The 26,560-nt window shown below is 42.3% G+C and overlaps 2 protein-coding genes across 7 annotated transcripts in view; one reads left to right on the forward strand and one right to left on the reverse strand.

Annotated features, from left to right (window-relative positions):
- The window catches only part of WDR19 (WD repeat domain 19), a 37,506-nt gene extending 22,528 nt beyond the window's left edge, over nucleotides 1-14,978 (forward strand). For all 5 annotated transcript variants that reach the window (XM_083630117.1, XM_083630118.1, XM_083630119.1 and 2 more), the window contains 14 exons: nucleotides 270-353; nucleotides 1,754-1,900; nucleotides 3,828-3,952; nucleotides 4,130-4,242; nucleotides 5,416-5,484; nucleotides 5,829-5,906; nucleotides 7,732-7,828; nucleotides 8,785-8,909; nucleotides 9,244-9,325; nucleotides 10,116-10,266; nucleotides 11,835-11,958; nucleotides 12,290-12,366; nucleotides 13,893-14,014; nucleotides 14,797-14,978. In XM_083630117.1, coding sequence (XP_083486243.1) covers nucleotides 270-353; nucleotides 1,754-1,900; nucleotides 3,828-3,952; nucleotides 4,130-4,242; nucleotides 5,416-5,484; nucleotides 5,829-5,906; nucleotides 7,732-7,828; nucleotides 8,785-8,909; nucleotides 9,244-9,325; nucleotides 10,116-10,266; nucleotides 11,835-11,958; nucleotides 12,290-12,366; nucleotides 13,893-14,004 — 1,384 coding nt within the window. In that variant the 3' untranslated portion in view covers nucleotides 14,005-14,014; nucleotides 14,797-14,978. The remainder of the gene's footprint in view (nucleotides 1-269; nucleotides 354-1,753; nucleotides 1,901-3,827; nucleotides 3,953-4,129; nucleotides 4,243-5,415; nucleotides 5,485-5,828; nucleotides 5,907-7,731; nucleotides 7,829-8,784; nucleotides 8,910-9,243; nucleotides 9,326-10,115; nucleotides 10,267-11,834; nucleotides 11,959-12,289; nucleotides 12,367-13,892; nucleotides 14,015-14,796) is intronic.
- A 131-nt stretch (nucleotides 14,979-15,109) lies between these two features.
- Nucleotides 15,110-26,560, reverse strand: part of RFC1 (replication factor C subunit 1) — a 37,290-nt gene continuing 25,839 nt past the window's right edge. For both annotated transcript variants that reach the window (XM_083630170.1, XM_083630169.1), the window contains 11 exons: nucleotides 25,547-25,661; nucleotides 24,892-24,980; nucleotides 24,303-24,440; nucleotides 23,909-24,004; nucleotides 23,685-23,783; nucleotides 22,714-22,868; nucleotides 22,495-22,612; nucleotides 21,026-21,171; nucleotides 19,700-19,913; nucleotides 17,461-17,637; nucleotides 15,110-15,576 (listed from right to left, as the gene is read on the reverse strand). In XM_083630170.1, coding sequence (XP_083486296.1) covers nucleotides 15,499-15,576; nucleotides 17,461-17,637; nucleotides 19,700-19,913; nucleotides 21,026-21,171; nucleotides 22,495-22,612; nucleotides 22,714-22,868; nucleotides 23,685-23,783; nucleotides 23,909-24,004; nucleotides 24,303-24,440; nucleotides 24,892-24,980; nucleotides 25,547-25,661 — 1,425 coding nt within the window. In that variant the 3' untranslated portion in view covers nucleotides 15,110-15,498. The remainder of the gene's footprint in view (nucleotides 15,577-17,460; nucleotides 17,638-19,699; nucleotides 19,914-21,025; nucleotides 21,172-22,494; nucleotides 22,613-22,713; nucleotides 22,869-23,684; nucleotides 23,784-23,908; nucleotides 24,005-24,302; nucleotides 24,441-24,891; nucleotides 24,981-25,546; nucleotides 25,662-26,560) is intronic.

Here is a 26,560-nt window from a genome sequence, read left to right on the forward strand (position 1 = left end):
GAATGGAGAGGTTTGATCTTCTTGCAGTCCATGGGACTCTCATGAGCCTCCTCCAACACCATAATTCAAAAGCATCAATTCTTCGGCGATCAGCCTGTGATAAATAAGATACCCAATTACCCTAGTTTGAAGCAGCGCCCTATGTTCGTCAGTTATCTTAATTCTTTGTATGATGGGATTGGGGTGGGGGGTGGGGTGAGAGAAAGCAATTAAAATAATGTGTGTGTGTGAAATTACAGTTATAAAATAGAACTGTTTCTGTTGTCCAGGGCAAAGGTTGGTGAGCTTCTCCCTCACGTATCTTCTCAAAAGATACATCTTCAGTATGCCAAAGCAAAGGAGGCAGATGGCAGGTATATATATTCCTTTCTGCAGTCAAATCTGATGCGACAGTCATACTTACATTGGAGTTCGGGGCGGCTTGCTCTGCCAAGTTCAGCAGAACTTGGATCAGAGAAAGTGTGGGAAGGGTAGCAGCCGAACATTGAAACATTTGAGGACTGAAAATTTATTTTAATGACTTATTGCTGTTATTTCTGTCCTGCTTTCCGGGATACAAGTCCACAATAAACAACATTATTAAAAACTCATCATGAGCCTTCCCAAGGCAGCTGATGGTATAACAGTCCTCCAGTGAGCAGGGAATAATCCAGCCAGAGCAGATGGAGGTGGTATTCGCCTGCCTCCTCTCTCCTAGAATCCCTCCCACAGGACAGCTAATGGAAGAAAGGCCCTCTTTTTTCTGCTGAAGTTTTTAAATCAACTACCAGTGTGATACGACATGTTGCTTTTCCTTTAAGGAACAACAAAACAAAAAACATGTGTTTCCAGAATTAATTTTACCTCTTGTTTTTATCCCTTATAAGAGCAGACGGAAAAGGTGCAAAAAGAGTTTGTTCTCCCCGCTCCATCTCCTTTATTTCAGATTTTCTAACCTCTGCTCAGACTTAGCATCTATAGAGAGAGCATGAAATCACTGTCCCCTGTTCAGTTCATCTGGACTTTGCATGTGATTAAATTTTATATAGCAAAACTTAAGCAACAATAATTTGTTTAGTCCATAAAGGGTGTGCTAATTTGAAAGTTATTATTTCTTGTTAGAAGTAATTGGCATCTTTAGTAGCCCCCCCATCAAATATGGGAAGGTAGAATACAGAATATTTCTTACCACAGTTTTTAAAAAGCCTTTAAACCTAGATACTCACCAATACTGGTTGTTCCTAGGTTTTTTAAAGATGGATTTTATTTGACAACTGGTTTCGATTGTCAGTTGTTGAGAGAAAAAGCCTTATAGTCTAGCACTATAAGGGGATATTTGCTGTTGCTAGGTACAAACTGGAAGAAAACTCATCTTTAAATTTTGTCAGCTTATAAACAGAATAGCATCAAAATTAATAGGAGCCCCTCCCAAAAAAGTTCTGGGAACCATTTGGCTCCATGAGTCTCTGTGGTAAGAGTTAATAGTATCTGATATAAGGTACCTACATTGCATGGGGTTGTTTCCAGACTTAGTCACACTTAAAGTAAACACACTGAAATCAGTGGGCTTTTTAATAATAATAACAATAATAACAATCAATTAATCATCAATAATTCATAATTAGTCATGATCCAACCTATATTGCATAAATTGGTTACCAGATACCAGCAAAAGAATAATTTATCCTTATTTAGTAAAGTGTTTTTAAACGAGTAACAGCCTGGGAATTTTGAGGGCTGAACCTGAAGTGTCTATGATGATCTCTCTTTCTAGATACAAAGAAGCCGTCTTGGCCTATGCAAATGCCAAGCAGTGGGACAGCGTCATCCGGCTATATTTGGATCACCTTAATAACCCAGAGAAGGCTGTTAGCATTGTCAGGGAGACGCAGTCACTTGAGGGAGCCAAGATGGTAGCCAGGTAACTGCAGCTATAGAAACTAGTTTTCAGACTTTTAAGAGAGTTCTAACTCTGTAGAATTGGTCAGATTATATATGTGCAAAACCCAATCTCTACAATTTGCTTTTAAAATATTTTGTTTGACTCTTTTCAAATGAGAGAGGCTAAAAAAAAACATTTTTAAAACAATAAAAGAAAAGAGCCCCTAGCTTTTGGAAAAAGTTTTTTTAAAAAAAAAATCCATTTCAAACAATTCTGATGGAGAGTCTGAGCTTTAAGAGTATAAATTCATTTTGACATGTACCAACCCCATTTAACTTTTATTTTAATGTTTGCTTTCTAGTTGTAGTAACAAAAGGAAAAGCAAACTTTTATTGATTCTATGATACGATTTTATGTACATCTTTATATGCAATTTACATGGATTTTGTTTTGTTCTTTTGATGTTGCCTAAGACTAATTTCAGAAATAGAAAAGAGCGTATGGAGGAATTTATTCATAATTTTTTCCCTGAAACTGCCAGATACAATTTTGTATCTAGTTTTTCTGCAGAAATACATTTCAGGACTAATTTGATCTCTCCAAATGGCGTATTTCACCTTCCACCCCAAATCAGAGATGGAGAACCTGGGGCTTTCAGCTGTGAATGGGCTCCTAGTTCCCGTCAGGCCCAACCAGCATGGCCAGTGATCAGGAATAATGAGAGTTGTAGTCCAGTAACTTGTGGAGGTCACCATCCCTGCCTTAGATGAAGCACCAAAGAACACAACAGCAAGGGGTTGAGAAGGACCCTTGCAGTTATAGGAGCCTGGAGGTGTTCCATAATTCAACCTCCTTTGTACAGAGCCACCAGCATGGCTGCAAACTTAAAATCTAGGGATCTGGAGTTGCCTAGTTGACCTTATCCATCATACTTGCCATCTGAGACATAGCCAACCATATGTATGTATCCTCGGCATGTTTCAGGTTAGTGTAGCCTGGATGGGAGATTAAGTGGAACATGATTGCAGTGTGGGAGGTCTTTTCACTAGTAATAGTGATTGAGCTGTTCGTGTTCTTCAGCATCAACTTCATTGGACTGGTCATGTTGTTTGGATGCCTGATTATCATCTTCCAAAGCAACTACTCCATTCCAAACTTAAAAATGGAAAGTGTAATGCTGGTGGTCCACAAAAAAGGTTTAAAGACTGTCTCAAGGCAAATCTTTAAAAATGTAGCATAAACACTGACAATTAGGAAACACTGGCCTGCAAGCTCTCCAGTTGGAGAACAGCCTTTACCAAAGGTGTCATGGGCTTTGAAAACACTCAAAGTCAGAATGAAAGGGAGAAATGTGCTAAGAGGAAGGCACACTTGCCAAACCCTCACCTTGATCAACTCCTGCCCAGAAATCTATGTCCCCACTGTGGAAGGACGTGTGGATCCAGAATTGGCCTCCACAGTCACTTAATGGACTCACTGTTACGATCGTGTTCATGGAAGACAATCTTATTCGGCTGTGAGTGATCACCAAAGTAAGAAGACTGTTTTGGGGGGCTGAATAGGAACCAACTCCTGTGACTCTGCTTGCCTGACTCCTAATGAGCTTGCAAGCATACAGAATCTCTGCACCTGCCCTCATCATACAGTGGGAGCCCTTGGATTTTAAAATAGCATGGAAGCCTATGAACAAGGCCTGTCTTGTTTTGTTAAAGCATTGTACAGCATGTAGTGTTTTTTAACATGTTATTAATAAATAATAATGATATAGTAGGTTCAGAGATATGATTGTTGAAAATCTGCCCTGAAGAGTAAGCTTAAGGCAGCTTAAACTGGTTATGGGTGTAATGAGAAATGCTGCTTCAGTGTTAAAAATATTGTGGATGCTCCTGCAAATCATTACAGGGATTTCATGGATTCTGTTCATTATACTTTAAAATAGTATAACAGATTTGTTAATTTGGTTTAGATTCTTTCTGCAATTGGGTGACTATGGTTCTGCCATCCAGTTTTTGGTGATGTCCAAGTGTAACAACGAAGCTTTCTCGCTGGCCCAGCAGCACAATAAGATGGAGATCTATGCTGATATAATTAGTGAGTATTGCATCCTCTTGGATACTGTTTACCACTGGAAAAACACTGCCAGTGCAATCCTATACATGTCTAATCAGAAGCAGGAGCAACCCATTCAGTTGGGTGGGGTACAAATAATGAAATTATTATTGTAAGAAAGTCCTATTGAGTTTCTTCCCCCCCCCCCATCTATTGCAGGTTCTGAGGACACCACTAATGAAGATTACCAAAGCATTGCCTTATATTTTGAAGGAGAGAAGAAACATTTTCAGGCGGGCAGATTCTTTCTTCTGTGTGGTCAATATGCACGGGTTAGTATAGAAACTTGCTGAGTCAGACTAAGGGCCAACCTAGCCGGGACATGGGAGATCCATGCCCTTCCAACGTCACTTTCTTTGCTTTGAAAATAACTGCATTGGGTCTAATTTAGATCAGAACTGAAATGAAAAAAAAATTGTCCATGCCTAATAGCAGCTTAGGGACGCGGGTGGCGCTGTGGATAAAACCTCAGCGCCTAGGACTTGCCGATCGCATGGTCGGCGGTTCGAATCCCCGCGGCGGGGTGCGCTCCCGTTGTTTGGTCCCAGCGCCTGCCAACCTAGCAGTTCAAAAGCACCCCCGGGTGCAAGTAGATAAATAGGGACCGCTTACCAGCGGGAAGGTAAACGGCGTTCCGTGTGCTGCGCTGGCTCGCCAGCTGCAGCTTGTCACGCTGGCCACGTGACCCGGAAGTGTCTGGCTCCCGGCCTATAGAGTGAGATGAGCGCACAACCCTAGAGTCTGGCAAGACTGGCCCATACGGGCAGGGGTACCTTTACCTTTTAATAGCAGCTTACAGATATTTAAAGGAAGTGGTCAGGGCAGGGAGAGAAAGAGAGACAGACATAGGACTCTCCCACTATCTTCTCCCTGTAATTTCATTCAATAGCAGCACTGCTCCCAGATCCACCCTTCTCATTAGCCCTGTTCTGCACATTTCTCATGTTATTCTGGCTGAAAAGTGACTCTTGCTTGCCAGGATGGAGAGAGAGGTGTGTCTGACCACACCTGCTTTTGCCACACTCGCCATTGGTACGTGGACTTGGGAAGGTTGTCCACGAGGAAATGTGGCCCTCATGATTAAAAGAGGAGGCGAGATTTAGGCGATACATTTAGCACCAAAGCTTCCTAAACAACTGTTTAGAAGAGCACAAAATTCTGCTATATTGTGCGTATTATCCAGTTAAGAACCTGAACATCTTTCATGAAGTAGAGACATTGGGGAATTAGGCTGATGCTGTGTTTTGGGGGCATATCTAGATCTCCTGGCCATTTTTAAAACTACCAACCTAGTCAGCCAATTGGTTAACATTAATTTCTAGCTTTTGAAGCACTTAGTAACATAAGGCACATTCTCCTTAGAAATGCAGATGATTTGAAGAGTAATTTGTTTGTAGAGAAATACTCAGGTATAAGGCATTAAGTCCTGTATGTGTTTTTTTCAGGCATTAAAGCACTTTCTGAAAAATCCAAATGCGGATGATACTATGGCTATAGAAATGGCAATAGAAACGGTAAGAAACATCATTTAGGAAGGGGAAGATACTTCCTTTTACCAGAAACTCTGTATCATTGCTATAATTGATTAAGCAGAGAACCAATGCCAGACTATTTGTTTTATATTTATTTTACAGCCTGTATTTTACTTTTCTTCCAAAATTGGAACCCTTTACTTACTATGTTAAATATCCTCTACTTTAGACTCTTCAATGTGGTATAATTACTTGTAAATAACCGATTTGTAGGCCTGGGATACCAAATTATTTGTGGCTTGACTGTATAAGTGTTGTTCATTTCACATAAAAGATCCTTCCCTACAGTGTGTTGTGTTACTCCATTCACAATTTATTTTCAATAGGTAGGACAGGCGAAAGATGAAGCTTTGACCAATCAGCTTATAAATCACCTTATGGGGGAGAGTGATGGAATACCAAAGGTACTAAATTCCAAATATAGACCTATGTTTAATATAATTGTTCCTCTATTAGTTGTTGTTTTTAATTAAATGGCCTCTGGTCTAGATTTTCAAACTCAGACCCTATCTGCACTATACATTTAAAGCAGTACCATACCACTTTCAACAGTTGTGGCTTCCCCAAAAGAATCCTAGTGTAGTTTCTACAGAATGTTGAGAGTTTTTAGTGGGCCACTATTCTCCACACAAAACTACAATTCCCAGAGTCCCTTGGGAAGAGAAATTAATTATTAAACGTCTTTGACAATTGGCAAACCTAGATTTGCCTTAATGTAATGGGTTGTAGAGCATAGCTGTCAACTTTTCCCTTTTCTTGTGAGGAATCCTATTCGGAATAAGGGAATCTCCCTTAAAAAAAGGGAAAAGTTGACAGCTATGGTGTAGAGCGGCCCTAGTATCAGGGTAGCAATTTACCTGTACGGACTGTTGCTTTTTTTGTCTGTTTCTGAGAGACTGACTGTGTCCATACTGCATTAGACCTGAGTATGACTCCTGAATTTTGCTTATAATCTATGGTTCATTGGCAGAGAAATTGGGATAAAAGCCTAAGAAAGGAGGCAGAGGAAGGCTGACAAATTGTATAAGAACTGAGCTGCGGATGCTGCTGGCAGTATACCAAAAGCTAGTTTTCTTAAAAATATTCTCTGTGCTAAGATAGATGGTTTTATTTTGCTGTGTATTTGTCATCTCTGCACATTTCTTCCTCTTACATAAAATTGGGGTGGGAAATGCTTTGGAACCAAATCCATTTTTAATAGTAGACATAGTTTTACCTTGTGTAATCATGCCCATTACTTTATTTAACAAGTTTTATTTGGAATAGTTCTATTTTCTCATTTAAAACCTTTGTTCTTCTAACTGCTTTACTGCATCTGCCATAGTCTCTTTCTGTGAGTAATTTTTTTTTTACTTTAACCATTCATAGCTGCTATTTAACTTTTTGTTTTTAAAATAATTTATGAGGCTGCTTCCTTTAGTATACGCACTTACTCAAGTGTAAGACCCATCGAACTCAATGCATAGGATTGTGCTGTAAAAGGACAAGACTACACAAATTGTTTGCATCATTTGTGGAAAATGACCTGCAGCATTTCTGAACCCCTATCCCACAATGTTTAGGATAATTTATAATGCTGGGATTATGCTGGCTTAACTACTTTTCAACCCAGAACATATTCACAGTATCTAAATTATTTCATTCAGTATTCGCTAGACAACAGAGGAATATTAACTAATGTATACTATAATAAATGCACTAATGTATACTGTAATAACAGCATGCTACAGTGTTCTAATACCATTTATGGCTTAACTTGTCCAATTTAAACATAGCTGTTTGGCATAAACTGATTTGATAAAAAGAAACTGAAAATTCTTATTTTATGTTTGGAAACTTTAAAGATAAATGCTTATTTATTTTTTAAAAACTATTACTAAAAATGGGAGGGAAAGCTGTATTTTTAAAAAAGCTATCACTAAAATATTTTTTCAGCTGAGATAATTTCAGCTGACTGATTTTATTGTGTATTGCAAAATAACACTTTAACCCTGTGGAAATGTTCAGATTTTATGCATGTATGGGAAGCTGTTTGACAAACTAGCTCAGTAGTGTAAAAAAATTGTGGAACCAAGGCTTTCCATATTTACACAGAAAACCTGGGCAAATGAGGCTGTGCTTAAAGCTCAGCAGCTCCTCAACAGTTCTGCCTGAAGTATGGTTAAGATGCATGTGTGGATAAATAGACACTGTCTTCTCTTACTCATCTGTTTTCTTGCTCTAATAAAGGAAGCCAAGTATCTGTTTCGGCTGTACATGGCACTAAAGCAATACCGAGAAGCTGCCCGGACGGCCATAATAATTGCCAGAGAAGAGCAGTGTGCAGGTAAGGCCCTTACGCTTCCAGCAGTCTGCGACGTTTGTGCACTTCTGTTTTGTTTGGAGCAGCAAATACGACAAACGACAAGAGCAGGAGGCCGAATGAAGGGGAAGGAGACGGCAGTGTGAAGCACCTTCAGTGCATTGCCATTTCTCTGCAGAAGCTAGAACTGGCATGGGGTTGGGATTTGTACCTTGTCTCTCATTTTCTCCCTGGGCTACAGCATTTCTTACTGCTTATGTTACCTACCTGTAGGTCTCCAGGTGCTTTTGGATTCCAGCTTCCATCAGCCCCAGCCAGCATGACCAATGGTCAGGGATGATGGGAGCTCTGGTCCAACAGCATCTGAAGGGCCACAGGTTTCCTGTCCCTGCTCTAGACATTGGTGGCTGGAGATGCAAATTGTTTTGGTGAGCATGATTTCACTAGACAAGTAGTGTCCGTGTAAGATGCCTTATATGCTGGCAGTTACTAATACAGTCTTGCAGGTAAAGGTAAAGGGACCCCTAACCATTAGGTCCAGTCGTGACCGACTCTGGGGTTGCGGCGCTCATCTCACTTTATTGGCCGAAGGAGCCGATGTACAGCTTCCGGGTCATGTGGTCAGCATGACTAAGCCACTTCTGGCGAACCAGAGCAGTACACGGAAACAGCGTTTACCTTCCCGCCGGAGCGGTACCTATTTATCTACTTGCACTTTGATGTGCTTTCGAACTGCTAGGTTGGCAGGAGCTGGGACCGAGCAACGGGAGCTCACCCCATTGCGGGGATTCGAAATGCTGACCTTCTGATCTGCAAGTCCTAGGCTCTTTGGTTTAACCCACAGCGCCACCCGCGTCCCGGCGATGCGGTCTTGCTAAATTTACTTAAATCAGCTGAAACGAAGAGAATCTGGAATATAAGGAGGCACAGTATCCTTCTGAAATCTAATTAGTATTTTTTGTCATTTATTTATGAAAAAGGGAACTACCGAAATGCCCATGATGTTCTCTTCAGTATGTATTCAGAGCTGAAAACCCAGAAAATCAAAATACCGTCTGAGATGGCTACAAACCTTATGATTCTACACAGCTATATTTTAGTAAAGGTAAAGCCTTGAAAATATTTATGGAAACTTGTGAAAAATGGAATGCATATTGCCCACCACTGCCTTTTCCTAATAGCTCAAGCGGATTCCTGATCACTTTGGGAAAATGTGTCTAAAATGCTTCATTGTTTAGCTCCAAAGTTCTCAAAGGGCCTCACTCTCTCTCTCTCTCTCTCTCTCTCTCTCTCTCTCTGTGTGTGTGTTTGTGTGTGTGTGTGTGTGTGTGTGAGAGAGAGAGAGAGAGAGAGAGAGAGAGAGCGCGCACCACATGGCTGGACAGACCTTCAAGACTGCAACTATTTAGCTTTGCGAATAACTCACATTTCTCTCTCAGATTCACGTTAAATGTGGCGACCATTTGAAGGGAGCACGTATGCTCATTCGTGTGGCCAACAACATCAGCAAATTTCCATCCCGTAAGTGTTAACTATACTGGGAAGTGGCACCTGCCGTTCTCAACCTTGCATCCCCAGACTGATGTTTGGACTACAACTCCCATCAGCCCTGGTCACTGGTCCTGGTAGCTATAGAGATGATGGGAGTTCCCATGACATCTGGGGACCCAAGGTTGAGAACAGCTCCATTATGTAGACCAGCTGTTAATGGGGGTTATTACTTCCTCTTTGTGTCATATAATTGATCAGATGTCCAGAGAGGGGACGATTGGCTTCCCTGTCAGGGCACTGGATGGGCAGAAAGGCTAAACCTCTGCCAACTCCAGCAGTATGTCTACTTCAACTTTTCTTTTTGTTGCCACCATCACAAATGATGTGGTCTTGAGTGGGGAGCAGAAAACTTGCTTGGGGGGATATACCAGACCGCCAGGCCAGGGGGTAACCATTGCTGCTTTAGGAATTACTCTGTTAGTGAATTGCCCAGAGGCATGTAACTGAAATTCAAGCATTGGTAGAGATGGTGCTGGAGCAAGTGGAACTTCAGTTTTACCCAATGAAACATTTCTTACTTTCTTAGAATATTTGCATGGATTTACTAGAAATATATGCAGCTAATTGATGCCAGCTGTTGGGTGTCGTTGCTATTCCTATCCCTTCCCATGTGTTTTCTCTAAAATTCAGGAAAGTCAATTCAATTAGCAGCTCTCTGGAAATCCGGAAAGTTATAACTGGAAGCCAAAAATGAAGGACGATAGCCCAAGGCTTTCTATCGCCATTGGAAATAAAATTATTGCCATTGTTCTTCTTGTAGACATTGTGCCCATCCTGACTTCGACAGTCATTGAATGTCACAGAGCAGGACTGAAGAAGTCAGCATTTGGTTTTGCTGCAATGTTGATGAGACCAGAGTACCGTAATAAAATCGATCTGAAATACAAAAAGAAGATTGAAGCCATGGTTAGGTGAGTTGTCTCTGTGTAACTGAAGTTTGGAAATGCATTGATAAAAGTTAGCTTGAGAGCATTGTGGCAGTACTCGAAAATTGCAGTTTGATGCACACTTACTTGGGAGCAAGTCCTATGAAATGTAGTAGAACTTACTTTTAAGTAAGTATGCATTGGTATTGGCTGTTAAGCAGAGTTATCCACAACCACAAATTTTTGTCTGTGCCCCAACCCTGCAAGCAACACATGTAAGAATATTACAGTGGTACCTCGGGTTAAGTACTTAATTCGTTCCGGAGGTCCGTTCTTAACCTGAAACTGTTCTTAACCTGAAGCACCACTTTAGCTAATGGGGCCTCCTGCTGCCGCTGCGTCGCTGGAGCACAATTTATGTTCTCATCCTGAAGCAAAGTTCTTAACCTGAAGCACTATTTCTGGGTTAGCAGAGTCTGTAACCTGAAGCGTATGTAACCTGAAGCGTATGTAACACGAGGTACCAGTGTACATGCAAAGCAGGATCCAGGAGACATTTCAATTGTTTTGTTATGTATCAACCTGATTTATTTGAAGACAGCACTCCAGAAAGGTTTGTTGATGTTGCCAAACCACCATATATGAAAATAAGTACCTTTCACTGCACACCCTCTCCAACAAGTAGCGTTGACTTCTTTAGATATTTGGGGTAGCCTCACCTCTGTATAATGCCACCTATGCAGAAGTTTTAATAAGTATTTCCTGAGTTTTGCAGAAAGCGATGTCAAAAATATATTTCATAAGTACTAGTGTTCCAGAGGCAGCTAATAAAGTCATTTACAATAACTGTATTGCAAAGACAATCTGCTGAATTGTCATCGGGTTGGAAGGATAAAGGCACTGTGGCTCTCCAGATGTTGCTGGATTTGTAAAAGGTAAAGGTACCCCTGCCCGTACGGGCCAGTCGTGTCCGACTCTAGGGTTGTGCGCCCATCTCGCTCTAGAGGCCGTGAGCCGGCGCCGTCCGAAGACACTTCCGGGTCACGTGGCCAGCGTGACGAAGCTGCTCCGGCGAACTGGCACCAGAGCCGCACACGGAAACGCTGTTTACCTTCCCGCTATAAAGCGGTACCTATTTATCTACTTGCACTTAGGGGTGCTTTTGAACTGCTAGGTGGGCAGGAGCTGGGACTGAATGATGGGAGCTCACCCCACCGCGGGGATTCGAACCGCCGACCTTACGATCAGCAAGTCCTAGGCACTGAGGTTTTACCCACAGCGCCACCCGCGTCCCTTTTTTGCTGGATTTGTAGTCCAAGTTTAATCTTGGCTTCCTGCAGACTCTGGTTCATATGCAACATAAAGCTAGCCTCTGGTTTCTTTCCTCCAGCCTGGCAAGGGAGTAGAGGAGGAACAAGCTTGGAACTTTTGAGCTACATACATCAGCATGCTGCTTATTTGCATTAAGCATCTTTCATTACAGTTATTCACATTTATTGTTAGCAGAGCTAAGCCTCTGTAAGCTAGGAAAGCACTTCTGCTATCCTCGTAGATAAAAAAAACCCTGGCCGTCTTTGTTAAAATGTCTTAATGGAATTTCTTTCTACTAACAGGCGACCTGACACAGCCGAAGCGGAAGAGCCCACAACCCCATGTCCCTACTGTGAATTCTTGCTGCCTGAAAGTGAGCTTCTCTGCCCTGGCTGTAAAAACAACCTCCCATACTGTATTGCCACAGTAAGTATCATTTGAATATAATAGACTACTCTTCAAGAAGGTGTAACTGTTCTTACCTTAAATTTTTAATGCTGAAACTGAAAAATCCTATTATTTGAAAGTGGTTCACACTATTTCACACTATTTGTTTCCACTCTGCAAAATCTCAGAATTTTCTTGCTTTTTGAATGTTACTTTTAGATTTTGCACCCTTTGGTGCCCCCCTGCTACATGTCATTGGTTTAGAAACAAGTCACTTGCAGCATATGCACCCAATGGCCCATCCACTATAGGTTGATGCAGAGCAATTTGGAATATTTTCCACCAGGTTTAATCACCCTCTTCATTTTAGGGACGACATATGGTAAAAGATGACTGGACTGTGTGCCCCCACTGTGACTTCCCCGCCCTGTATTCAGCATTCAGAAAGTAAGTTGGAATCTCTTTCATCTTCCTTTAGGATATGACTTAAAATGCCAGAGATGTTTACCATGATCCTCAAAGCAAACCAGACTAGATCGATTCAATATATACATGAGATTTGCAGCCAATCATCTGTCAAGTTTATTTTGAATTAAAAATAGAACTTCAGCTTTCCTCACCCCTGAAACTCTTGACCTTGCACACCTCTTTTGTACAACTGTGTACACTAGATTTCCCTTCAGCTAGGTGGCACCATAACCTATGCCATCCCTGCTTAGCCAAAGAAAATATGCCCTTCAGATAGGCACCAACCATACTTTTTCCTTTTCTGCTCAGACTTCTCATTATATCAATTCTTTAAGCCAACATAAAGCACCATTACTTTCTCACTTTCCTTTCCTGGGCCCCTTTTTACATAAGTCCTTCTGCCTGCACTGCCCTTCTCTAGGATCATTGTATTCCATCCAAATAGAGAGAACTTGTCTGTCCTGCATCTCTGTGAACTCAGCCAATCAGTGCCAGGGGCTCCATCACAAAACTCCATAGCACATTACAGTTAGGACTGAGTTGAAAGTGTTTGTGTGTCTGTCTGCAAGTTCTTCATTAACATTTTAATACGTATTGACTGGCTAGGATCATGTCCAAGAAGCATTCATTTCCTTTATTCTAAACCAGCTTTATTTGCCCTCAGTGAAGTCAGCTTGTGGTCAAAATTTACTGCATACATAACTTTGTGGCATCCTAAATGATCCTTGGTTGGCTGGGATAACTCTAGGAAATGGGGCAAGCCTCTAGCCATCTGCAGTGGAATGGGGAAAACAATGCATATAAACATATTTGAGAAGTTGCAAATTTGCACGTATGATGGGTTTGTGGGGAGAACATCTCCACTTCCTGGCCAAGCACTTTTAATTCTGAAAATTGAAATGGACATATATTTAACACAACCCTAGGAATATTTCTGAACATTTAACTTGACTTGTACGACTAGTATTACTAGTTCTAATAAAGGCAAACCGCCTTTTTTAGTGGCTGGTCTCCCAGAGTATTCTGGACTTCATGTTAGGACACTGAGCTGACTCTAGGAGCAGTCCATGTGTTCACTGCATTTTTGTGGTTGGTGATATTAGGAATCTATTCCTGCTTGGCACATTCCAAGTGCTGAAACCTGACATAGACAGTGATACTTTTTAAGGGTATGCAGCCTCATGTACCTTCAGCATCAACAAAGCACTTGGACAAAGAGAATCCCTTCCTCCATTGCCCCAGGGTGCCAAAATTATTCACCTGTAAGACCAGGCATAGGCAAACTCCAGCCCTCCACATGTTTGGGATTACAATTCCCATCACCCCTAGCTAACAGGACCAGTGGTCAGGGATGATGGGAATTGTAGTCTCAAAACATCTGGAGGGCCGGAGTTTGCCTATGCCTGTGTAAGACAGACACAAACTATTTTGACCAGTATAAAATAAGCAAAATGACAGGTCACCCTGTATTAGGCATGTTGTGAAAATGTGTCTTTCTTAAACAGCTTGTTACAGTATGAAAGCACATGTCCCATGTGTTCAGAAAAAGTTGAGATTATGAGCCTTAAGAAAACTGCTGACTGTACACCATACCTCAAGCCTGAAGTGGAGCAATGATGATAGTCAGGTAAGTGTTTCAACCTTGGGTCTCATTTCTGGAACTTTATAGCATCCTATGAACTAAAATTTTATTTAATGTCTAAGGGAGCAAACTGTCCAACTGGTGTCTGGTTTCTCTAGCAGTGATGAAGGGATGTGGTTCTCATTCTGACTTCCTCATTGATGATCTATATGATCACTGAGCCACCAAAATTAAAAAAAATGGAAATGTGGCATAGGTTTAAAATGGGTGCTCTGGGAAGTTAGGAATCCTAGGGCTCTACTTCTTTTCAACCATCAGGTTTTCGTTACTTCTGAAATGGCAGCAGCTGTGTTTCATATGGCACAGGACACCCAGGCAGGATGTTTTGAGATCTTACTGGGTGAAAGGCTATGAATGTAGTAGTGCAGTATTGTCTGCATCATGTTGATTTGGCGGGGAAGGAATGCAGAGAAACCCTCAAGAGCCATCAAAGAGGTGATGTGAGTACAGAATCAGAGAGTTGGGTTGCCAAGGGCATCTAGTCCAACACACTGCAATACAGGAATCTCAAAAATTTAATGGAATATTGACTACTTTTAAATGCTAGAAATAATAGGTAGTTTGTGGTCTTACATAGCACGGAGGGGAATTTTATAGGAGAGTTTGTTGAAATAATGTAGAAACATAATTTTAAAAGTTTGCCAATTGTTCTCGTTTTCCCAGAATGTTGAATCTATGTAGTTTGCGACATTTCATGTTTTTAGCTACCAGACTGGTGTTCTCCAATTCAAAATGCTCAGAGTTAGAACATCTGTGTTTATTTTCAGGAGATAGTGGCCAGCCAAATGCTGCAACGCTAGAGGATGCTTCAAAACTTTAAGCCCAGTTGGTATGGCTATGCTTGAAATTATTTTATAGTTTATCAGATCTGTGAAACTGTAAATATTTCTTTTATAGAAATTTTGTACTATGGCCTTTTTGGTTTACAATAAATTTTTAATGCTAAAAATTAAGTCTTAAATCTATGTAGCTGGCAAGATTTCTTGAAGATGGCAGGGTGGAAGTAGCAAACAAATTTTATTATTTAGGCCAGGGCCTAAACCCCAGTTGGTGTAAGATACGACAAGTAAAAAAGAAAAATTGGTTAAAAATATGAAATTAGTTTTATTGCAATTTTTAAACATTGCTGTGTTCTCATAATGTACAAAAGAGACCAATCTATATACTATATATATACAGGAATTGACAACATAATAATAGCTATTTTTAAAAAGTATCAGCTTTGCACAGATGAAATATTGTAAATGCAACAAACAGGCCAGTGTTTATTTTTTTCTAGATGTTGTTAACTAAGCCACTGTGCATACAAATCAATAGACAGAGAATTGCATTTAGTCCTATTTATTCAGTATATTACATATTTGTATTTGTGTAGTGATGATAAAATGACTAAGCTTGTTTTATCAACACCCCCAGCATAAAGTAACAGTTGCATAGCTGGTTCGGAGCATTTGTCAGCACTGAACCATTTATTTAGACTTCTTCTTGGCTTTCCCCTTTTTAACATCTCCGTTCCTTTTTGGTTGCTTAGCAGTCTTGGTTGTCTTCTGCAGAAAAGAAAAATCAGTTTTTAAGTCAGATGGAAATATTTCTGTCCCAAGGAATACTTGCAGATTGCTTTTAAGGTCTCTAAAAGCACTAGAGCTGGGCAATATGGTTTTCAGCATTGTGATATAGCAGGAGCTAAATGCTGCTATACCATAATGTCTGAAATGTATCCGGCTGCTTCCTCCTCTCCACCTTAGGGGAGGTAGAAGCAGTCAGCTACATTGGCTGAGCAAGCCCCTTTACATTACCATACAAGCTGGAGGGTAGGGTCCCAGGGGCTTCCTTAAACTGCTCTGTGTGTTGCCTCCTCATGAGCAGGCAGGGGGGCAGTCTCTTTCCTCCTTGTTGGTCACTTGGGAGTTGTAAGACCAGCCACTTGCTTGTGTGGACGACTGGGTGCCCCTGGCTGCCTTCATCCAAGCGGGTGTGCTGCATCTTTACCCTGGGAGTAAAGACGCAGTCTGTTCAGCCAGGTGGCAGTAGCCAAGCAGGTGGAGCCTGTAAGGCTTTGGTTGCAGGGTTTCCACCCACCGAGGGACACGCAGCTGCCTGTACCCCGGGGGGGGGGGGGCTTGATCAGCTTCTCAGCTGGCCAAACCCCCACCCCGTGGGGGCTTCATTAAACTGCTCCACTGCAGAGCAGCTGAAAGAAGCTTCCTGGAGGTGAAACAGCAGCCACTCCTGTGTCCCTCTGGTGTGGCAGAGGGACTCAGGAGCAGCAACTGTCTCACCTGCGATACACCACCGGATGAAGCAGCCATCATGGTCTGGCCCATGTATCAATATATCACCCAGGCCAAAAAAGCACACAACATTTCTTTTTTAAAAATACCACCCCTCCTTCCCAAGGGAAGCTGTAAGGAAAGAGAAAGTACGAAGGGATAAGTTGACCAGAACAAATAAATAAAAGCATCTTTCCTGTAATACTGCCCTGCTCACATTTCTAAGTTCAGTGAACATTTAGAAAGGATGGGAATTAAAACCAAATGATTATAAGGAAAATTATACAGATGAAGAAAATTAACGTCACATTTTATGCTTCATGCCAGAAAATCAGTAGTATTGAGGACAGTTTCTATTTAATTGCAAGGTTTCACAACTGCAACACTGCTAGCATGACAAAATAATGTCTCATTGCAACATTTCTTCAGTAAGGAAAGGTGGCATATGAAGACATCAACTTGCCAGTTTTCAGAGATGTTATAATACTAGTTTGCTTTCAGTGAGACAAACCACAATCCTCGTAGGTTCAGATGTACTGTAAACTATCACCCATGCAAATAAGGCCACTACTACATTTACTCAGGGTTGGTTCCCCACAACATCTGTTTCCATGGGAAATGGAACATGTTCCCATGGAAATACAGAGTATGCAGTGGAACCACATTCCATGTTTCTGTCGAGAAATGCAAAGGTCCAAGATAACTACTATTTCCCACTTACAAATCTTCCCTGAAAAGTCTGTATGGATTATTAATTTTCACATAACATTTTCCACACGTACACCTCCAGAGGAATAATTCCAAAAGCTCTTGTGGAAAGCAAACATTCAAAGGCTACCCTCAGCTTCTAACATTATGAAAACATAGGACAGTTATCAGGCTCTAATTTATTTTCCTGCTATGAACAAGTCTGTTGCAAGCCAGAGTGTCTGGTTTTTTGTTTTTTTGTTTTTTTACTAAGGATTTAAGACTCAAGGTGTCTGAACACTTTTGGCCCAAACTTCAGACCAATCACTTTACTGGTGTAAACAAGACTTAATAAGAACACACACTGGCAGATGACAGAAGCCTTGTGCAAATCAGTCTCTGGTTTTATTAAACCTTTAAAGATGGTTTGATTTTCCCTGGCGTTTAACTGCCCTGTCAGCCAAAAAATGTTACCTTAATCATTGCATCATTTTCAATAGTGTCTTGCTCGTTCTCAGACGGGATTTCTTCAGCTTCCAGTTCTTCATCCACTGACGATCCTGCTCGTCGATTCGCCTTATGCACCACTTGCAGAGAATATGGCGTAAGGTGGGCCTCTTTGTTATAGGCTCGTGTGAAGGCAGATTTAACCTGCACACAATAAAGGAAAGATCTGGAGTAAGGCACTGAAGTTTCCCCATGGCCACTTACCAGCTGTGAGCAGCAGTTTTGAGGCAGCATTCTGGGGAATTCAGGAGTACCTTAAGGACAATAATAGCAGACAAGATTTTCTGAAAAGACAGCTTTTCCATTACTGCTGATCTTTTCAAGTAATGTGCAAATGCAGAAGGCAGGTGTTTGCCAGAATTCACTCAGTTCACATTACATAATGGGAGTCCAACAACCCTGAACACCATGCCTTGGAATCCTCTGCAACACACAGCGGTTGCATGAGAAGATGGAAGCTTGTTTGAAAACCACTGTGTTTAGCTAGGACAGGGTAGAACATTTTGAAGAGAAAAGGAGATTTCCATTTTCAATGAGAAGAGGAGGAGAAGGGTCCCAGCCAAGGAGAGCAGTCCAATGTCAAGAACATTTCCTCAGGATAAAAATCATTCAAGAGGTGTTTATCTGACTTGGGGTGAATGGGAGCAAAGTTGGTGGATAGATCCAAAGCTAAAGTTGGAGTGGAGTGGAGCTACCCATTTCCATTCTGTCAAACCTCTCTCCCTTCTTTCTCAGCCATAAATGGCTGCACAGCAGTTAGACTTGGAAAAAGGTCCCATTTATGGCCAGGGCAGGGCAGGGCTAACCCTCTCACCACAGTTAAGCCTAACTGTTGTGTGCAGGGGAGAGATTGTGGGCTGGACTGCAAACATGCTGTGGGCCACATCCGACCCATGGGCCAGTATTTCCTCATCCTTGAAAGGGAATAAAATCTTCCTCTTAAGAATAAACTCTCACTTTTGGGAGGCTCCCAAATACTGACAAACTGGCCTAAGTATCTGAACACGTGAGCTCTAACCCACAGAAACTGAACCTTGCCTGTTACTATCTTCCTTAGGCCTTTCTGCTCGCTCGCTCTTCTTTACCTGCAAGAGCCTGTCTCATGTATCAGCCAACCCAAAGAATCCCATACGGCAAATCTAGCTGACTTCTGAAGCAGTTGATTAATTGGCCCACCTACAACCTTATCTGTTCTGCTCTGAGCTTATTTGAACAACAAGATCTAAACATTCTTTAAAAAACCCCACCACTTATATAATCAGCCTACTGACTAATACCATGCAAAGGCACTGGCTTTAACTAGCTGAGTGCCTTTGTATGTTAGGAGAAAGTTGAGCTAGACATGCCCTGGTTAGTGTGGAAGGCACCTGGAAGCAAGTGGGTAAACTCCCTATATGGTTTAGGCTGGGGGACATAACCCTCTCTGCCTTTGATCCTCCCTTCACATCTGCTAGAAGGAATATTCGCAGTAAGTAACCTGTGTTCCCAGTTGGCATGCAGGAGGCACAGACAATGGCAGAGCTTCATGCTCCAGCACTGGGGGGGCAGAGAGCAGGCAGGGGCAGCCGCGATGGCACCCCACCGGGGCTGGGCGCTCCCCCTGCACTCCTCTTCCTCCACCAGTGGGCACAGAGGGTTAAATCCCCCAATGACTCATGCATAGACAGTGCAAGGAAAGTTAACTCACTCGTTTTTGGATGCCTCCTAAGGTAAAGGATCCCTGGACGGTTAAGTCCAGTCGAATTAGACTATGGGGTGCAGTGCTTATTTCGCTTCAGGCCAAAGGAGCCGGCGTCCACAGACAGCTTTCCGGGTCGTGTGGCCAGCATGACTAAACCACTTCTGGCACCACAGAACACCATGACGAGTGCCAGAGCACATGGAAACGCAGTTTACCTTCCTGCTGCAGCGGTACCTATTTCTCTATTTGCACTGGTATGCTTTCAAACTGCTAGGTTGGCAGGTGCTGGGACAGAGCAACGGGAGCTCACCCTGTCATGTGGATTTGAACCGCCAAGCTTACGATCAGCAAGCTCAAGAGGCTCGGTGGTTTAGGCCACCCGCGTCCCAAGGATGCCTCCTACATGCACCAGACGCAACATTCACAGCAAACACCCGATGTTCCGTTTTGAAATAGGTTGTGGGAGGGAGAGAGAACGTATGAGAATCCTATTTAAGGAAGCCCGTAAATGTAAGAGCAACTTACCTTGGAATCAACTTTAGAAAATTCACTAGGTTTGCCTCCCCAACTGGTTACTTCCATTATGCTTTCGACATCTTCCTTCATCAAGCAGTAAGTATCCATAAATGCCACAGCATCCTGCACTCCATCTGTTCCCAGGCAAGTCAAAGGTTTCACAATTGCATCTCGTAAGTATGACAAATAGTCCAGATTTACTGCTCTCTTGCTTGCATGTGTCCTATAGGGAGGGAGAAGAAACATTATGTGGGTTTCCCCCTAAAGCCTTTCTGAAGGCAGGGAGGGCTCGTGCTCTGCATAGAGGCAATCTCAGGTCCCATCGTTGCGATATTCTAGTGAACATCACTCAGTGGGTTGAAGTATAGCCATCCTTCCAGACTGGTATAAAGCATATGTAAGTTCATCTGAAGGGTAAAACAGAGGCAGGACGGTGTGCTTAGCATGTTGGAAAGTACCTATGTGCCAAGCAGGCAATGCGGCTCAAGGGACTACCGATAATGGTGAGGAGCCATGCAGCAGGATCTTCCACCCAAAGAATACTCTCTAAACCAGAATTGTTCTGCCCAAAGGACACCCAAAATACTATGAATGCAGCAGTCATCTACCCAACAATGTAACATATTTAAGATCTATCTTGCAGAATGGGAATACCAGTTTAATGCAAAATCAAGAGAGAATGCGGGTATTGAAAAAAATGTGTAAGAACTCAGCATGTTGACTCATTTCCTGTTGATAAATTGTGTTCTGCAGAATTCTAATTACAGAAGATTATACGAAATGCTTTGCAGGTTTCAGTAACCAACAGTAAAAAAGAATCTCACATGCTAAACCTTTGGCAACTTGATCACTGTGGCCATGTTTACACAATTAACAACAACCCTGTGAGGTAGATTAAAAGGCTGTGACTGGCCCAAGGTCACCCAGTGAGCTTCATGACTGAATGGGGATTTGAACCCTGATTTCCCAGGTCCGAGTCCGACACACTAACCACTACACCACCCTGGCTTCCTAGAGTCCTTCTCCCATGGAGCAGCTATATAAATTAAGTAGGTAAATAAATATGGGGAAAGCAAAATGTCACTTAGAGAAGGATCTGAAATATTTCTCCTGAAGCTTGCATTTGTTTTATTTGATGTTTTAATGTGTTGCTTTGAGATTTTTAAAAAATATAAAGCAGTGTAGATATGAGATGAATAGTAACAATAAATTTTAAAGGGGGGGGGAGGCGGTACCAAAACCGTAACCTAGTTTCAGGTGCCTTTTGGCTTATATACCTGAGTTTCTAACACTGCCAATAATTGGGGAATTTGCAACACAGGTCACCAGGATTACCTGAGGCTCATGTGCATCGACAGCTCTTGCATGATACGGTCGTGCTTTCCTGTTGATGAAAATTTGCCCAGCCAGCTTGGGAAATTTGGGAATTGTTTCATGTAGCCTCTCATCAGCTCCCCAGGGAGGACACTTGAATAAATGGCCTGAACAATGAAGGAAACATCTGTCAGTTTTCCCTGGAGACTATAATGGACACCATTATTTTCTAATACGCTACACAGAAAATACAGATTGGTACCCAAGGCAATAGTAGCAGAACAGAGGTGAAGATGGAAGCCCCATCACCAGCACAGGAGTAGGGTTCCTTTTCCAGCCCAGGGCCCCCATTAATTCCAGGGGTCATGTGTTGGGCCCAGCAAGAGGCAGAGTAGGGGGCTACATTTCAGCCACGTAAAAGATGAGGTTTCTGCAAACACATCTCTCCGTCCAGGAAAGCAAGAGGCATCACAGGCTAAAGGCACATTCTAGCAAGGTAAAATAACGTATTTTTCGCTCTATAAGACGCACTTTCCCCCTCCTAAAAAGTAAGGGGAAATGTGTGTGCGTCCTATGGAGCGAATGCAGGCGGGAGGCTCTGCTCAGTGCTCCCTTTAAAGAGCCGCGTGGAGCGTGTGTGCGGCTCTTGGGGGCTTTTCCCCGAGGAGGGAGAAGGGCTGAATATTTTTTTTCTTGTTTTCCTCCTACAAAAACTAGGTGCATCCTATGGTTTGGTGTGTCTTATAGAGCGAAAAATACGGTAACTTGAGGGTACAAAGCTTGGAGAGTCTCAAGGACCAGACAGACCAGGTCACGTGTGAAGGTTCAGATAAACTTCCAAGGGAGAGGTTGGTGCTTACTGGGAAGTAGCCACAGGCTGTGGCTGTTAACTTTGATCCCTGTATATGGCTCCTGTGCTTTGAGATGGAAATTGTGCCAAACTCAGCTGGTAGAGCATGAGACTCTCAGGGTCATGGGTTCAAGCCACACTTGGGGCAAAAGATTACAGGGGGTTGGACTAGATGAGTCCTTGTGGTCTCTTCCAACTCTGAGATTCACTTTTGAAAGTGCTCGCTGCCGAGACAAATCCCTTCCCACCCCAGCAGGGAGAGAAAAGGCCTTTGAAATCAGGATATTACACTGCTGACAGGCAATACAACCCCTGTTTGTTCATGAGGACCTTTCAAAGTTGAGAGCACCCACCCTCCTTCAGTCACTTTGTAAGAGTTTCTCACGGGCAAAACTCTCCCCTCCAAAGTTTCTCTGAAATTCTCCCCACCTCTCCCTGTTTTTTTAGCTGGTATGTTTTCACCCTTCTTCCCTCCCACTAAACAAACTGATGGGGAAAAGCATGGCTGAAAAGTTCAGCCCCCGCTCTACTTTGCACAAATCCTGGGCTTTTTTCTCCTGCCACAGCCTGCAACAAAGCAGCAGCAGATACCCCTCAGGCAGCCACACGATATGCTCTGGAAACTAAAGAAGTGGGTAACCTGCGTAGGTAGAAGGCTCCAATTTTGTCGGCTGCGAATCTGCCGGTCAACTAAGTCGCCATCGCAAATACTGTCAGCTGCTTTGCTAAGCAACATCAGGTGTTTCTTCATGTTACCCCTGGGGGGAAATGATGGCTCACATTACTCACAAACAATTGTACTTTTCGTTAGTCCTAATGCAGCTACACAATCCAAATCGTTCAGATTCATTTAACTCACCCTGCAGCAGCTGGGGTCACGTGGATGTAGTTCTCCTGGACAAAGAGCGGGGCGAGAGAGTAATCATGGAAGAAGAGGTCCGATTTGTCTATAAGGGACATGTGAGAGGTCTCTTCTCCGGTAGCAAAAACCTTCCTGACAACATCAAAAGGGCCCTGCCAAAATAAACAGACTCTGAATTCTACCATCAAGCAAAGCTTCTGTACCAATTGCAAAGATTAGCCCTGGAATAATCTGGGCAAGTATCCACTACAAGAGCTTTTCTTACTATTTATTAAATTCATCCGAAGATCGCAGGGCGGTTCACAACATAAAAATATAAAATGAGAACACAAAATACATTATAAAACAAAAACAAACCAATAACGCCGCCGCCCCAACACATTTTAAAGGCCATAGAATGTTTAATTACCCAAAGGACTATAGATAAAGGTTTCTGCCCGGGGCCTAAAGATATGTAATGACGGCAACAGGTGAGCCTCCCTGGGGAAAGCATTCCACAAATGGGGAGCCACCACAGAAAAGGCCCATTCTCCTATCGCCACCCTCTGGACCTCATGGAGGAGGCACACAAAGAAGGGCCTCAGATGATTATCGAAGGATCCAGGTTGGTTCATATTTTACATTGAACCTCAAGGACTCCAATACGTAAGACACTCTGCAGCACAATCGTTGCCACGTTTACCCAGAATTAAATCCTACTGAATTCACTGGGCCCCACTTCCAGGTATGTGGGGTCAGGACTGTAGCCTTAGTCTGATTTGGCTCAGTGTTTACATGTTCAAAGCAAACAATATCTGGGGTATCATGAGCTTCAGTGCCTGTTCCCAATACTATTACTGTACTTTTCTTTTTTAAGGCCAAAATTAGACGTACAACTTCTGGTTTCTGGCAAAAATCTAATTATGCAGGTCCTGTTGCAAAGCAAGCTGGCACAGACATGGCATTCCCCAAGCCAAACTTCATCCTACCATTTTGATGTCCTTTTTTGCTTTGCTAGCATCCTCTTTGACACCATCATAGGTCAGAGATTTGCTCCCTGCACACCACATGCTGAGATTATGTAAAACCTGAGAACAAAACGGAAAGGTTAGAGCTTGCTTCATTTTGGTGTCTGAAACTCCATCCGCCATGGATAGAGAGCAGACTAAATAAATGACTACGGATTAAAGGCTGGCACTGATCAATAACTCACTTGTCTGATATCCTGATTGGCTGCCAAGATGACTTCATTCATTGCTGGTGGTGGAATCTTTAACCCCTCTTTAAAGGCAATGGACATCATGGCACCCTGCGAGAAGGAAAGAAGAGAAATTCATGAAGAATAGATTTATAAGTGGTTATTATCCATGACAACTACCGGTAATTGGAATCACTTCTCTCTGATGGTACCATCTAAGGCAATGACCACCCCCCCAAAGTTGGGGAAAATAAAGCAAGGGGATAGCCAACACTGTTACACCCTGCTTTTAAGCTTCCTGGAAACATCTGTTGGATCTCTTGAAGAAAGGCTTTGGACTGACCCAGAAAGGCAATTCTTATTGTCCTACTTTAAGAGAGTCCCAGCATATTATTTGTCAACCGCCTACCTTAATCTGCTCCACGCGTGGTCTGTGAAAGCGAAGATCAAAGCAGTAGTGGACAAGGGAACGCATCTTTGGGTGATTCCGATCATTACACATACAAATTATAGGAACCTTTGTATGTTTAATCAAGTCGATCAGTTCCTGCAATTAGAGAATGCAACCCCACTATGAAGCCGTTTGTGTGGCTCTGCTGGTACCAACCACAGTGCTGTGCAAATTAGTGCAACTTGATGCAAGTTTGCCATGCATCTCATCTAGCTTTCAGACATTTAGGAATGACCCAGCTACTTAACAGTTCAAGCTGCTGTTAGTGAATTAGTCTCAAGGAAAGCAAAAGCTTTCTAGTAGACCAACTTGATAAACCAAAGCAAGGTTGAGCTTTTTCCTTACATTTTTGTGAAAGAAGCGGTCGGCACAAAATGGAATGATAAAATATTTTTGAGACAAAAAGGACATGATACTCATTTTCAATCAGTTATCCTTTAAGCTAATAAAGATCTGTTCCGTGAACTGTCTGAACTTCCACCTCTCCTCCCCTCCCCCCCAAAACTCACAATAATCACTTTTACACTTTTCATGGACATTATTCTACCTGGATGCCTCCTCTGTCTTCGTTGCCAGCCATTCCATCCACCTCATCCATAATTAGGACATGCTTTGTGCTGACTGAAGATGATGTGCCTGAGGATGATGGAGGAAGAGTAAAAAAAGGCAAAGTGATCTTCTCCCCACACAGTACGGCCGCATTCATAGTAAGCCACAAAGTACAACTTACTGCACACAAGCAAACCACACCCACTTCACTCCTTCCAATTCGTGCAGGGAAGAAATAAACCACCACCTCTGTCTTAACATCACATTTGAACCAGGGATTATGGTCTGTTTCATCCCAAAGAAACTCAGTTAGTAAACCAAGAATGAACCTTGGTTACAAATCATGGTTAGTTGGATGCAAAGCAAGCCATGATCTGTGGTATTGCTAAGACAGGGATTGTGCTTTATTACATTCTGGGATAGAAGAATAAACAACAAATTGACTGTCCAGAAAGGCCCAGTTTCATGTCATGGTAAACTGTCTGCTGTGAACCTGAAAACACTGGTGCTTACAAAAAATCAATCCAAGATAGAATACCATTTTTTGAGCATGAAGGAATTATTAGGGTCTAACTGTGAAATTGGGGACAGCAAGTCCACATTAATTGTTCTAGCCAGTAAGAAGGAATGCCCAGAAAAGGTAATGAAGATACCTGAACAGAATTCTTTGATGCTGGTGTTATTTAGAGATTCGGCAACCACCTCCTTCAGGCTGTTCTTACTGCGAGTGTCGCTGGCATTTAATTCCACATAGCTCAAGCCCAGTTCCTAAGCCAAACACACAAATGAAACAGCAGTGTCAATAAGACAAACAAAAAATGTTTATACTGTATAGATTAGTCCAGCAGCCAACAAGCAGTCTTATTCTAGGGATATGGTCAATAAGATCAATAACCACAACCCCCAATCTTCTATGCACACCACTTGATTCCAGTTAAAAATTGGGGAGTCAGAAGGTATTCCTCAGGAGGTCAGCTGTGGCCCTGGATCTTCTCTAAACTAGTCATTGTTTTTGTGATTAGCCACCAATATAAAAATGACCCCAGAGAGAAAATGACCATCTGAAAAAACTAAGCAAGCAACTCTGCTTTTAAAACAGTAAGTCAAAGTGGATTAGGTCAACTAAACAGATGGACCTGACCCACAGAACAGGATACCATAGAACATTATAATTCAACTTTTTAAAAAAAAAATGCAGTTGCAGTTGCAACCTTGTTTTTTTAAAACAGGCTTCAGAGTCCTATATAGAAATGAATTACCATATTGGCCTGAATATAAGCCACCCTTTTTTTTCCAAATTCCGACTGTGAAAAGTTAAAGTGCGGCTTAAATTCGCAACCTTACAAAAATGGGCTTTTACGATATCGCTGCCGAAACAGACATACATTAAAACAGAATGAGTGTGAGTGCCTGCAGAATTTGAAGGGAGCGGCTTATATTCAGGTATTGTCTTTTTTCCTTTCTTCCCTTTGAATTTTAAAGCTGCGGCTTATATTCGGGTGCGGCTTATATTCGGGCCAATACGGCAAATCAAAAGCAAACAATTGTCCTAGCTCCTCTAATTCTTAGGGAAGCCAGAGGGAGAGTGAAAGTACAGCCAAAGCCCGTCCACCTGCATACAGTAGAACCTTGGTTTTTGAACACAGTCCATTCCAGGAGTCCATTTG

The sequence above is a fragment of the Podarcis filfolensis genome (assembly GCF_964270895.1).
Source record: "Podarcis filfolensis genome assembly, chromosome: 9".
NCBI classification, from domain to species: Eukaryota; Metazoa; Chordata; class Lepidosauria; order Squamata; family Lacertidae; genus Podarcis; species Podarcis filfolensis.